We start from the raw sequence: 13714 nt of genomic DNA, 5'->3' as shown, positions 1-13714 counted from the left end.
AATAAAAAAATATTAAGTAGGTACCTTTTCGTCGTCCGAAAGGCCCGCAGAAAGAATCCCCTTTGCCAATGATGTTCTCATCGATAAACTTGATCAACTTCCCAGAGTCCTCAGCCTTGTGTGGCCTGACATACCATCCAGACGGCAGGTCTTCTTGCATTGACTCCGATTTTCCTTTTGTACCCCGAGATTTCTTCAACACACTCGTCATACTCAATACTAACCCATTTAATTTACCCGCACAAAACACACAATTTTTGTTTAATTATAATTACACTATAATTTATAGCGACACTTTTTTTATTGATATATTTTTTAGCACCGGTTGATTTTCCGAAATACGCAAAGCACGCTCGAGCATGAAATACGTCGTAACGAGGTTACTTCATCGAGCGAATGAGCTAACCTTGTGCTCGGCGTACTACTACTTTACGATGAACGATATCGCGTACGACGTACATCGCCGCATTTTCAATGTTGTTGCGCCTGAAAATTTCTACCATTTAGTAGTTTTGAGGATTCCGTACCTCTGTCACTTCGTTGTCTGTCTGTCTGTCTGTCAAGACTCGGGAATCAATATTTATTGTAGTGCCAGACCATGACACTAGTGTCGTGGCAACACCCTGCCAGACGCCTTTAAACTTTTAAAATAACGAAGGTCTGGCACTCGCTGGCTTTCTCTCCATATAGGCAGGTCTTTGAGTCCAAATCTGGGTTTTATAATTTTCAGCTGATTTTCAGATGTCAATAAAATACGAATTTAGTTGCCAAAGTTGCTATGACAACTAAATAAACCATTTTTGTTAAATCGTTGGCCGCAAGTGTTTTTTATATGGTTTTTGATATATTTCGTGTACATTTCTCAGTTGCGAAGGCTTTTTGGAAACGATAGACATAGCCATGCTGAAGCTACAGATTGCCAATGCTCAGGATCGAAAGGAGGCTCAGAACAGAGAAAGGAGGAGACAATGCGAGTTGGAGAGAAGATCCCGGATCTTCAATGCCAGGAACAGGAAAATCGGTGTGAGTGGTTTTTCCTGGAAATAAGACGTTTACACCATGAGGTTTATTATACTTAGCTGATGTATAGTACCTACGCTACAGGTCGAGATGGCAATCGGCAATGGCAATCGCACAGCCCCCGCGCTAGCCCGGGGCGTTGACGTGGGGGTGTGCGGGGCGTCCCCTCGCCTCATACCCCGATTGCCAACTCAACCTTAAATGAACAAAAAAAAATTACGTTGTGTTAAAAGGAAAACCACTTTGATATAGGTACTTTAACATACATTTTAATCACTGTTTCTTATTTAATTAATTTACAAGTCGGTACAATGAACTATTCATATTCTAAGCGTCACCATAGAGTCCAGTCTAGACTATAACCAAAACCCACCTAACAGTTGATGCCATGAGTGCTCTTAGGTAATACGAAATCATGTGTATTATTGAAATACCAGTTCTTCTATCCTCTCTGTATGATTATTTTATGTATTCAGGTCGATCTGCCATTCCTCGAGCGTCAAGTGGCAGAAAAGCGCGCTGAGCGAGAGGAGCAGGAAAGAAAGAATCTGGCATTCGCTCAGCAGATGATCAAAGACAGCAACCTCGCTGCTGTACTTGAGGCAAGGGAGAACGAAGTGAGTTTTTATGACTAATCTTTATTTTTTTCGATGATGAGTTAACCTTTGATTGCGATCTCACCTGGTGCATGGTAAGGCTGCAGTTTAGATGGAAGAGGGCTAACTTGGAAGGCGGACAGTTTAATCCATTTCATATACCTTAGCCTTAGCCCTTAATCGGTTTTTACACGGGATTTACTGCCTTTGCCTAGTAACGGCTGAATAGTTACATTCTAGACAAGACCAGAGACATTTTAGAAACTACGAATTCAGAAATTGCCGCTATTGGAAATGGAACCCAGGACCTCCAAGCTCCAACTTAACAAAAGAGCAGCGCTCATCACTGCGCTATTGAGCTTGTGATTTTTTTTATTATTTGACTACGATTTCACCTAAGTGCTAGTAGTAGTAGTAGTAGTAGTAGTAGTAGTAGTAGTAGTAAAGGACACGAACCACTGCAGGATGCGTCTAACATGGAACAAGTACAATTATCAGCAAATAGTACTTAGCTAAGCTGTGATAGCCTAGTGGTTAAGACATCCGCCTCCTAATCGGAGGTCTAGGGTTCGATGCCAGGCGGAGACCCGTGCTCTGTAGTGAGCCGGCCATGGGTTGATCATCATGATGATAATGATGACTTACCTAAGTATTACAAATTTTAAACTCACAGGGAAATTACCTTTAGAATGAGATTTCGGCTTTGTATAGCGTTGTCTCTGTCACTCATACGTATAGACTATAGTGACGTTTTGTTACAATATTTTCTGCCGCGTACTGTACCCAGTAGTAAATATTAACATTTCAGGAGCGTCGTCGCATAGGCGTTGAAATAGATGAATACCGTCAGAGGTATCAGCGGAAAGAAGACAGCCGCGAATATGATCTGAACAACCCTGACGTTCTCAAGATGCAGCTTCCACCGAGGGCATCTGATGGTGAACCCGTTGGCCTGTCCAGCGCACAAAAGTAAATAAAATATCACGACCTTTGCGATCAATTTTTTTTATTAATTCCTAGCGGATGCCTGCGACTTCGTCGCGTGGATTTAGTTTTTTACAAATCCCGTCAGAGCTCTTTGATTTTCCGGGATAAAAAGTAGCCTACGTCACTCTCTAGGTCTTTATCTACACCCATGCAAAAGATACAAAAAATCAGCACAATCCGTTGCTCCGTTACGACGTGATTGAAGGACAACGCAATAAACCAAAAAACAAACACACTTTCGCATTTATAATATGGGTAGTGATGAACACACTCACACCTGATGCAAAGTGATGAAAGATGGGACGGGGCGTTTACCAAATCGGAGCAGAACTCTTTTATTTATGCATGGGTGTATTTCAAATGTCACTTGTTCAAATTGCAATGATGAATGGTTAAGACGTTGGAGTCCTATTCAGGAGGTCGGGAGTGTTCCAGGATTTTTGGAAATTCTATCCCCTCACTGATTTAAAAAAATCCACTCGAGTCAGTCGTGGCGGATATGCTAGTAATATCTAAAAAAATATTTATCACAGATTCGAAGGCGAAGACCTTGAATACGAAGAGCGTAAGAAGATAATGGCCGCCCAGAAGAACGCATGGCTGGAACAACAGGTGCAGGAACGCAAGGCTGCTCAGGAGGAACGAAGGCAGGCTGAGGCTGCTTACATGGTAACCTTTAAGGCCCTTCATACATTACGAAACTCGCAAGAGACGATACCGCAGTCGCATGCCAGTAAAAACAAAAAATTCTTTTTGAACTGTAATGTAATGTCAAACTGCTGATCCGCCGCCATTTTCCCGAGATTCTTAGGATATGCGACGCGCGGGCGATAAATTCCGCCGCCGGTGCTGCCTGAATTCAGCGTCTCCCTGCGACTTGTTTGATGTCGTCTGTCTACCTAGTGGGGAGGTCTTTCAGAGTAATCTTACTTCAAATCGATCTAGGAGCTCGACAGCACTTTATATTATTACGAGAGAAACCTAAGCATATTAATTATTATTGTTACTATTTATTGGGTTTACGATCCTTACTAGGTACCTACAGTTCTTGCAATTCACGAAGGCGAGTGGACTTTACTTGTGGTTACGTCGGATACACGGGAATTGCGTAAGTGTGCGTGCATATCGGACCAATCAGTCGCGAGCAAGCGCTCGCAAACGCACACATTCAGTGCACCTTACTTATACCGATACGACTTAAACACAAGCATGAGCCACTCGCCTTCGTGAATTGCAAGAACTGTACCAACATGGCACCTACGTACTTAATTAGGATTACGATGCATGAAACAGTTCTATGTAATAAAGAATGTGGATATTTCAGATGGCAATAAAAGCGCGAGATGCACGCGCGGGAGAGTTGGATAAACTGGAAAGAGAATGCAGATATAGGCTGGGCCAGGCCAATCTACGTTACAACGAGGCGTTGGTACGTACCTATTCATCATCATCGTGTGACCTCTTCGAAACAAAGTTGGGCATTCATCACTCAAAAAACCTCTCTATTTAATAGCGCTTCTTTTAATTTCGGTTAATTAAGCCCTCAAGTTCTTTGGGCACATTACAAGGATGAGTGGTACCATCGAACACCTCGTGGTACAAGGTCGAGTGGAGGGCACACGTCCACGTGGACATTCCCCAACTAGGTGAACGGACTTAATCCGCTCTGCAACAAACACGCCTGTCTCTGTGTGTGCACATAATGCCACCAACAGAAGTCGCTGGAGGGAGATAACACGAGCAGCAGCGAAGAAGTCATAGCCGCAACCACTCTGTCAAGAGTGAACGATTGAGAAGAAGAATTAAGCCCTGTCCTCCCTCTTATATCGTCAAACCACTTACGTCTTGGCGACCTGGAGCTCTTTTACCTGTCATTCTTCCTTTCAACACTAATCATAAATATTTCCTTTCGAATATCGATCAATGTAGGCTAGTTGTGGTCGCTTTTATAGTTTTACATTTTTTAGGCAACGGAAAAGAAACAACTGGAACAGATAATAAAGGAGCAAGAGGAGGCCGATAACACCGCCGAGATGTACAACAATCTCACATCGGATATGCTCACTGAAAACCCTGACGTTGCTAAGAGCGCTCTTGGGAAGAACAGGTAAGTATACCTTCATAGATTCACCACTTTTGGGGAAGCTTCAGAGTCTTGATCACCGCCGTAAGGTTGCCGGCCTATCGGTGTTTTACAGGATATATTTCGGAGAGTGTGTTCAAGAGCTGTTCGATCTTGTCCCCGCCTCACCTTTTTACCACCGTACCGCAAAACGCCGGGCAAGTTTCCACCCCTATGTAGTCAACATTCCATCGAAACGCGTGCAAAATGTCGAAAAAATACGACTGTAGTACGGAACCCTCAGTGCGCGAGCCTGACTCAACTTGGCCGGCTTTTTTTGTGCTAAGTATAAAATGACCAGACAATAACCTAATCTACTTGTTTTAGAGCCATTGGCTTTATGTACAAAGGCATGAACCAGGAAGAACTAAAGAAGTTTTACGCAGCGCAGAAAGAACAAATGGCTGCAGCTAAGGTATTTCTCTTACACTGAAATTCAGTCAAGATAGGGGCATCTTTAGAGGACGATTCAAACGATACCTATGTGTTATATTCAACCTTTACATGGGTATTAAGGTTGTGTATGACACATGTCGTCTGAATCGTCCTCTAAAGAAGCCCCTATCTTGACTATGAATTCCTGTGTTATTTTTAATTATATTTATTACACTCTATTATTAGATATAATTATTTTTCGTAAACTACTTACTTATCTTAAACTGTGATAGCCTAGTGGTTAGGACGCCCGCTTTCTAATCGGAGGTCGGGGGTTCGATCCCAGGCACGCACCTTTAACTTTTACGGAGTTATGTACCTATGAAACCTGCATGCCTGAGAGTTCTCCATAATGTTCTCAAAGGTTGTGACGTCTACCAATCTGCACATGGCTAGCGTGGTAGATATACTATGGCAAAGATTCTTCTCACTCTGAGAGGAGACCCGTGCTCTGTAGTGAGCCGGCGATGATGAAACCTACCTATCTCAGAAACTAGCTGCTCAGTCCAGCTATTTTTGTGCTAGAACTGACCATGTTAAGGCTCCGATAAACGTGCTGTTTTACTGGCAATTCTTGATTGCAATTATGGATCCATGCTGATAGATATACCTACCTAGTGATTAAAACGAACTACTTACACTGGAATTCATAGTCAAGATAAGGTCTTTTTTAGAAGACGATTCAAACGACATGTGTCGTTATTCACCCTTTATGGTTGAGTATGACACGATGTAAGTCTTTCGGCAATTCCTCAATCAAATCATTTGAACTATTAAAACTATAGATTTTTGTAATACTTAGATACATATTTCAGGCAAAGCGTGAAGAACAAGATAAAATGGAGGCAGAATGGCAGGCTCTCGCCAAATCCATACAGAACGAAGTTGCAAGACTTGACATTCAAGACAACCGAAAGAGAAGGTAAGCTTAAGAATTTAAACAATTAGATTTTGATAACTTACAGCTTACGTAACGTAGAAATGACTCTCGAAGAAAATTGTATCTAAGTATCAATCTATTGGGTGGTTCGGAACGAGATGCGAGGCGGGTGTCTGTGTCCTAGCTACTGGTTTGTCAATCAACCGATCGCTTCTTGCGCTGCTTTAGGAAAGTAGGTACATTATGCACCTGCAGTTCCCTCTACAGTCGTCCAGGGTTATTTTGATGCCAACTGTACCAAACGCAAGAAAGCACATTAGTCATTTTTCAGCGTCGCAAATCACAGGTAGTTTATTTATTGGTTTGTCTTTCAATCACGCTGCAACGGAGCAACCGGATCGATGTAATTTTTACATGGATGTAGTTAAAGAGTTGGGAGAGTGACATAGGCTTTTATTCTGGAAAATCAGAGTTCCCGCGAGATTTTTATATCCGCGAGCATCATCCAGGTAATTTGGGCGATTACGTAAAACTTGCATCAATCATTATTACTTACAATCTCAATTGTTGTGATTGGCTGAATTAGTGCATTTCTTGTTGCAACAATGCATTGTAGCCAGTAGTGAGCGAGCATCGACCAATCAGAGATGATTGCGATCGTGACATTGTAGCTGTCATTCTACCACAACAACAATAATTTTAGTCCTTCTTATTTCTCAGGGAAATCGCTCGTCAACTCATGGAAGAGAATCAGCTCTTGGCTCTACAGCAGAAGGAAAAGGAGAAATATTTCAGAGAAGTCGTGTACAACAATACTCCAACCGACGAATATTATTCCCAATTCAATACTTCTACTAGATAAATTGATAAATGTTCTGCAAAAAAAAAATGCACTTCATAAATTTTAATTTTCTAAGCCTCAATAGATCAACGGTTAAAGGAGCGGACTGTAATCCGGAAGGACGGCGGTTCAAACCCACCCGTTGCACTACTGTCGTCCCTACTTCTAGCACAAGCTTTACGCTTAATTGGAGGGGAAAGGGGAATGATTAACATGTCAAAATCAAATGATTTATTCAAAATAGGTAATAAATTACTCTTTTCGATTGTCAGTTGTTGGATTTAGTATATAGTGGTGATAATTATTACGCAAACGCGCCCAGGTCTGAGCCACCTCCAACTCTCTCTGAACCAAACTCCACTTGTATGGAGGGCGCTCCGAATACAATCCGAGCCTACCAAAAATACACTTGAATAATGGTAGGTAGTTGACTAGTTGAAGTAAAACAACAGTTTGAGTGAAAATAAATATGTTTTACTGATAGAATTACATTCCACAGCTCAATATCACAATAATACAGGTAAGTACATGGTACATCTAGACATTTTATTTGATTTACTTTTATTTGGCTAATTCTTTCGTGAAATGACGCGCGCGAGTTACAGTACACGGCAGAAAGTAATGTACATCGACCTTTAGAAGGAGGTAACAGATTTGTAGAGTGTTGTCTCTGTCGCTGAGAGCGACAAAACGTCATATAGGTATGAGTGACAGAGACAACGCTCTACAATGCCGAAATGTCATTCTAAAGACCGATGTACATTACTTTCTGCCGCGTACTATCAATTTGTTCGTCGAACATGAATCAGCGTATAGACCCAGCTTTATGTTAAAATATTACACCAATTGAATTTTATAATTAAAATAGTTCAATTATTACTAAGTAGTAGGTACGTACCAAATATTTTATAATTATACAAAATACATAGAGTACGTAATTTATTTTGGCACTAAGAAGTTTCAAAATTTGAGATCAATCACATAAAATTACATTATGTAATTTAATTACAAAGATTACACCTACCTACATGTAAATAAAAAGATTATTTTGATGATTTAAAAAAAACCGGCCAAGTGAGAGTCAGGCTTATTGTTATCAAGCATAATATAGATGGAATATAGATAGATATATAAACTCTTTTATTTAAAAAATAAAAAAACCGGCCAAGTGCGAGTCAGGCTCGCGCAATGAGGGTTCCGTACTACAGTCGTATTTTTTCGACATTTTGCACGATAATTAAAAGGCTATGATGCATAAAAATAAATAAAAATCTGTTTTAGAATGTACAGGTGAAGACCTTTCATATGATACCCCACTTGGTATATACACTCACTTCGAAAGTTGAAAATACTAATTATTAGTTCATGACCACAATTTAATTTTTTTGTGTGATCTAACCCTAAATTCACGGTTTTCAGATTTTCCCCCAAATTTCAGCTATAAGATCTACCTACCTACCAAATTTCATGATTCTAGGTCAACGGGAAGTACCCTGTAGGTTTCTTGACAGACAGACAGACAGACAACAAAGCGATCCTATAAGGGTTCCGTTTTTCCTTTTGAGGTACGGAACCCTAAAAATACTATAGGTACCTACATTAAATATGCACCAATATTTTAATACTCTGTTTAAAATAATACTACTTGATTGTTAAAAAAACCAACTTAAAATAAAATCAAAACAAATAACATAATATAATTATTGTTTTACAATAAATTGTTACACAAAAATAAACAATATCATATCTGATTTGATATAATAAAAAAATTGTAAATAATTCATATTAATTACATAAAACTTAAAACAAAATGGCGAAATAAATCCATTTGAAAAAAAGGACATTTTTTCCAAAATCTACAATTCCATTTGGAATGGTTAGGTTAGTAACCAGGTACATAGTCTTTTCGTAATGCTAAGTTATAAGTATATGAAATATTATATGATAAAGCCATTATTAAATGGAATGTTAATGCTAACATTACTTCATTCATAAGAAAATCATATAAAAAAATTGCGGGGTGATTCACTAAATTAGTGTCTAACACTGACTGATAGTCACCGAGCTTATTTGACACTAGCTGATGCCCGAGACTTCGTCCGTGTGGAATTAGGTTTTTTAAAATTCCCGTGGGAACTCTTTGATTTTCCGGGATAGAAAGTAGCCTATGTCACTCTCCAGGTCTTTATCTATACCCATGCAAAAAATCACGTCAATCCGTTGCACCGTGATTGAAGGACAAACCAACAAACAAACACACCTTCGCATTTATAATAAGGGTACTGATTTATTTTCGAATCAGTAGGGCGATTGTCTAAAATCTGCATCAATCATTATTATAATCTCAATTGTTCTGATTGGCTGAATTTGTGCGATTCTTGTTGCAACAATGCATTGTAGCCAATAGTGAGCAAGCGACAACTGCCTAATGTAGTTCAGATCACTCCTTGAGCCGGTATCCGATGAGGCCCTTGCTCTTGAGGTTCATGATGGAGTCTGCAATGATCTTGGCGGTCTTACGTAAGTACCCACCACTCGTCAGCATCACCACCGGAATATGGTGCTCTTTGCACATCTCGAATACGAACTCGTCGCGTTTTATTATACCCTGGAAAAACATGAAAAAATCTGTGATTACATCATCCCATCGCCGGTCCACTACTGAGGATAAATCTCCTTTCAGAAGAGGGTTTAAGCCACAGTCGACCACGCCAAGTGCAGATCAATCACGCCGCAACAACGACGGATCGACGTGATTTTTTGCATTATATTTAAAGACCTGGAGAGTAATATAGGCTAGAGTAATTTATCCCGGAAAATCAAAGAGTTCCCATGGGATTTATCAAAACCTTAATCCACGCGGTCGAAATTGCAGGCCTCAGCTAGTAAATAAATAAATAAGTAGAATCGCTGTAATTTCGGCTCTAGCCACAATCATCATTGTCATCATCAAGCGATAGACGCCCACGGTTGGACATAGGTTTCTTGTAGGGACTTCCACACGCCACGGTCTTGCGCCGCCTGAATCCAGCGGCTTCCTGCGACTCGTCGGATATCGTCTGTCCACCTAGTGGGGGGAGGAGGGGGGGGGGGGGGGCCTATTCCGGTGCGAATAGTGCAAATTAATTAATTGGGTTAGGAATTAAGATATTGACAAAACTTACAACTTCACTAATCCTCATGTGGCCGAGCGGGTCTGAGTCCAGGATGTCGGTCCCAGCGTTGTACACCAGAATGTCCGGCTTGAATTCATGTAGAGCTGCTTTTAAATTCCTGCAGGATATAAACTTTGGATAGTAATAATGTTCTTCCAACTGAATTTTTTCTTCAAATCAGGTTCGATCCTGGACACGCACTTTTGACTTTTCGGAATAATATCACTTGCTTTTTTATTATTACAAGATGGACTTGCGCTTGACGACAATCATGCCTAAAAAAGCAATGATGAATTTGAAGTCTCTACCTATTAAGGTTCACGAGATATAGCCCGGTGACAAATAGACGGACGGACAGTGGCTTCATTGGCACCCTTTGGGTACGGAACCCTGAAAACTAATAGATGTTGAAATCCCGTGGTAGTCTGTGGCGATATTATCATATTATTATAATAATATCAGCAGAGAATGTCTATTGGTTGGGATGGTGACCTTAAAAAGTCACAAAAATTCAACTCACTTCCTCAACTTGAGCATATACTCCAAGTCCTCAACCTTGTTCCCCAGCTCAATCTTGCGTCGTATAGCGCGCTTGGCTTCCTCGTCTTTGGGGTAGATGTGTCGGTTATACATATCCATTATGTACACTTCTGGCACACCGAGAAAATCGCGCTGGTAGCCGTTGCCCTGGTCAAAAAAGTCGAGGTTATTTTGGGGACCTCCCTGGGCAAGTGGTAAGCGTCCAACACACCCTAACCACTTTGCAATTGCGTCTAACACACCCTAAGTCCACAGACTTAGGGTGTGTTAGACCCAATCAGTACTCGAAATCTCAACTCCGCATCAGCGGAAACTGTGCAAGTGGAGTGGAGCGGACTTTCAAATATATGAACACGCGCCCTAAGCCGGACAGAACGGAATCGAGGAGGCTGTGGTGCCAAACGGAGGGTAGCTGGACGCTGCGGCGTGGCGAGTAGAGTAGAACTTTGACTGATCGTAATAAGCCTCAATGCAGCTGTAGTCTGCTCAGCTCAGCTCAGCTCCGACTCCAAAAGGTTCCTGATATCCCATGTCTGAGTAGAAGCAGAAGCCGCCACGTCCGTCACTGCATGCTGTAAGAAGGTCACCTCACTTGATGCGCGTCCAAGTCGACGATCATAGCGTTCTGCACGCCACAGTGCAGCAGCAGGTTCCTGATGAGCAGCGTGATGTCTGCGTAGGGACAGAAGCCGCCACACTGCATGCTGTAAGAAGGTCACCTCACTTGATGCGCGTCCAAGTCGACGATCATAGCGTTCTGCACGCCGCAGTGCAGCAGCAGGTTCCTGATGAGCAGTGTGATGTCTGCATAGGGACAGAAGCCGCCGCCTCGCGACGCGCTGCAATGGTGAAAGCCGCCGCCCACGTTTATAGCCCAGCCTCGGTCTAGCGCCAGCTTACCCGCTAACACTGATCCGCCTGTTTGTAACCTGTCCATTTACGAGTACAATCAGTACCCTTATTATAAATGCGAAAGTGTTTGCTTGTTGGTTTGTCCTTCAATCACGTCGCAACGGTGAAACGGATTGACGTGATTTTTTCATGTGTATAAATAAAGACCTGGAGAGTGACATAGGCTACTTTTTATCCCGGAAAATCAAACAGTTCCCAAGGGATTTTTAAAAACCTAAATCGACGTGGACCATGTTGCCGGCATTATCTAGTTGTAAATAAATTGCAATAAATTGCAAATAAAATGCAGTTTACCAGACGCTTCGCTCTCTCTCTATCACATAAACTTTTAACTGAATTGAAGAAAGAAGAAGAAGAAGAAAAGTTGATTACAAAAGTCAATTTTTCTTAATTTTCAAAATTCAAATATTATGAACTATAAATGCTTAGTTTCTTCATCAGCTGAAACCCACAACAGGGTGCTATCTTGCGTAGACATAATAAAACTTAGACCTTCCACTACAATCTCACTTACCTCATAGGCTTCAAGTAAGCATGCTGCACTAGTATATTAGGAACACAAGCAACCACTGGCACCTCTGCTATCATTGCAACTTTGCCACTCCACTGAAAAAAATAAAGTCAAAGTCAAATATTTTATTCAAAATAGATCATAAATGACACTTTTTGATGGTCGGTTGTTGGATTTGTAAGATGATATAGTGGATAATAATTTTATATCACCACATTTTTTGTTGTCCCATTCTCTCTCTGTCAATCCCTTTGTAGTTATTTATGACAAAAACTATTTTTTTATTTTGCATTTTTTTTGCAACTAAGAAATAATTTTCAAAAATTCTTTACTACAGCAAAAGTACAAAAGTATTATTATTCATCTAGCTTAATATAAAACACTTACTTTAAGAGATTTGAGGTACTTTTTAGTATGCACCAATAGCAACTCATTCTCCTTTGCTTCGAGTGGCTTGACCAGACATTCTCGGGTTATAAAGTTTGCTTCTATGAGATACTGCAAGATATTAAATATACACTGGGTGCTATTCAGAGGCTAACTAACTGCGAAAGAAGGAGGAATCATCTCATTGCATAACTGGTAGTTTTGCATAGAAACTAAGATATTTGAAGCGCAAACTCTCGCTAATTCAACTCTACACGGCCGCGCGCGCCCCTTCGTAACCTCGTGCCCCTTACTCACGTGCCTAGTTTGCCTTAGGGATAATCCGCCACTGGTGGTACTTCAATTACAGAGAGGAATTTAGTTTGTCATCATCATAGCTCATTACTGAGCATGCATCTCCTCTCAGAATTAGAAGGATTTGGCTATAGTCTACCATGCCAGCCAAGTATGGATTGGCAGACTTCACACATATTATTTTGAGAACATCTCTCAGGTATGCAGATGTTTTTCTTTTACCGTTAAAGCATGTGGTTAGAATACACTTAAGTAATTGCTTGAAACGCTCAGAACTCCGAAAAGTTACAGATGAATGTCAGGGATCGAACCCTCTGGGGTTAGATCCCTCCCGAATAGAAGACCGACGTCTTAACCACTAGGCTATCACCACTCATCAAATCAAAAGTATCATACTTGTACAATATTACGCCATTTCTTTGCATCGAATACATGGAACTTCTCGAAGCCGCAGAACGACACATTGTACTTGTCGTCGTAAACAAGCGGCCACTGGTCCTCTCTGATGTCGAAATAAAGGCTAAAAGTCAGAAAGACGCAATTAATCATAAAGTTAAAAACACCGCATTGCATCAATCCATTTTCTGGTGATATGCTGAACTTACCTTGACATAGTGGCACGATGAACTCACGTTAACATCAGTAGTAATTCCAAGTCTTTAATTTTTTTACATTTCTGTCATTAAAAAAGGCAGAAACTTTCGCAAAAAGCTCAAAATAAAATTGAAAACAATTATTTGCAATTTGCGATGCAATTGTTTTGAAAATTCGCTGTCACAACTCACATTGACATTTGTCAAATCGATGATAACACATCGTTCAAAATCTGAATCATATCTGAATACTTTGTTTTCGTTGTGGATTTTCAATAATTTTTACAATAATAATTAATAGTAGGTTAAATATTATGATATTTATCATCATAATTAATATAATTTTCGATAGTGTGACGAAATAAACATTAAAATCTTAAATCTTCATTAAATTCGCTTCAGCTCGATTGATATTTTTGAACACAAAATAGCTAGATAACG

General features: G+C 40.5%; 3 protein-coding genes across 4 annotated transcripts in view; 1 reads left to right on the top strand and 2 right to left on the bottom strand.

Annotated features, from left to right (window-relative positions):
- Positions 1-422, bottom strand: part of LOC117992978 (uncharacterized) — an 85883-nt gene extending 85461 nt beyond the window's left edge. For both annotated transcript variants that reach the window (XM_034980718.2, XM_034980720.2), the window contains exon 1: positions 25-422. In XM_034980718.2, the coding sequence (XP_034836609.1) occupies positions 25-211 (187 nt within the window). In that variant the 5' untranslated portion in view covers positions 212-422. The remainder of the gene's footprint in view (positions 1-24) is intronic.
- A 402-nt stretch (positions 423-824) lies between these two features.
- LOC117992979 (RIB43A-like with coiled-coils protein 2) lies at positions 825-6920 on the top strand. The gene is made up of 9 exons (XM_034980721.2): positions 825-1023; positions 1497-1637; positions 2425-2585; positions 3137-3272; positions 3928-4032; positions 4571-4710; positions 5053-5140; positions 5976-6082; positions 6761-6920. Exons 1-9 carry the CDS (start codon positions 901-903, stop codon positions 6900-6902), a joined length of 1143 nt encoding a protein of 380 aa, XP_034836612.1. The 5' UTR covers positions 825-900; the 3' UTR covers positions 6903-6920.
- Positions 6921-7333: 413 nt separating this feature from the next.
- Positions 7334-13711, bottom strand: HDAC11 (Histone deacetylase 11). The gene is made up of 8 exons (XM_034980722.2): positions 13286-13711; positions 13077-13200; positions 12387-12497; positions 12003-12094; positions 11301-11505; positions 10557-10723; positions 10046-10154; positions 7334-9489 (listed from the first exon to the last, which is right to left on the bottom strand). The coding sequence occupies exons 1-8, from the start codon at positions 13291-13293 to the stop codon at positions 9322-9324; spliced, it is 984 nt and encodes a 327-aa protein (XP_034836613.1). The 5' UTR covers positions 13294-13711; the 3' UTR covers positions 7334-9321.
- Positions 13712-13714: the final 3 nt, after the last annotated feature.

Source organism: Maniola hyperantus, chromosome 22, assembly GCF_902806685.2.
Source record: "Maniola hyperantus chromosome 22, iAphHyp1.2, whole genome shotgun sequence".
NCBI lineage: Eukaryota > Metazoa > Arthropoda > Insecta > Lepidoptera > Nymphalidae > Maniola > Maniola hyperantus.
This window is presented reverse-complemented; position numbering and strand designations above follow the sequence as displayed.

What these genes read in the sequence shown, in the direction of transcription:
- LOC117992979 (XM_034980721.2), top strand. Translation starts at nt 901, where the DNA reads ATGCTGAAGCTACAGATTGCCAATGCTCAGGATCGAAAGGAGGCTCAG. An exon ending in AGGCTGAGGCTGCTTACATG is followed by an intron (nt 3,273 to 3,927) that starts GTAACCTTTAAG and finishes TGGATATTTCAG; the next exon opens with ATGGCAATAAAAGCGCGAGA. An exon ending in AGCGCTCTTGGGAAGAACAG is followed by an intron (nt 4,711 to 5,052) that starts GTAAGTATACCT and finishes TACTTGTTTTAG; the next exon opens with AGCCATTGGCTTTATGTACA.
- HDAC11 (XM_034980722.2), bottom strand. An exon ending in AGTACCTCAAATCTCTTAAA is followed by an intron (nt 12,095 to 12,386) that starts GTAAGTGTTTTA and finishes TATTTTTTTCAG; the next exon opens with TGGAGTGGCAAAGTTGCAAT. An exon ending in TATATGCTCAAGTTGAGGAA is followed by an intron (nt 10,155 to 10,556) that starts GTGAGTTGAATT and finishes TATATCCTGCAG; the next exon opens with GAATTTAAAAGCAGCTCTAC.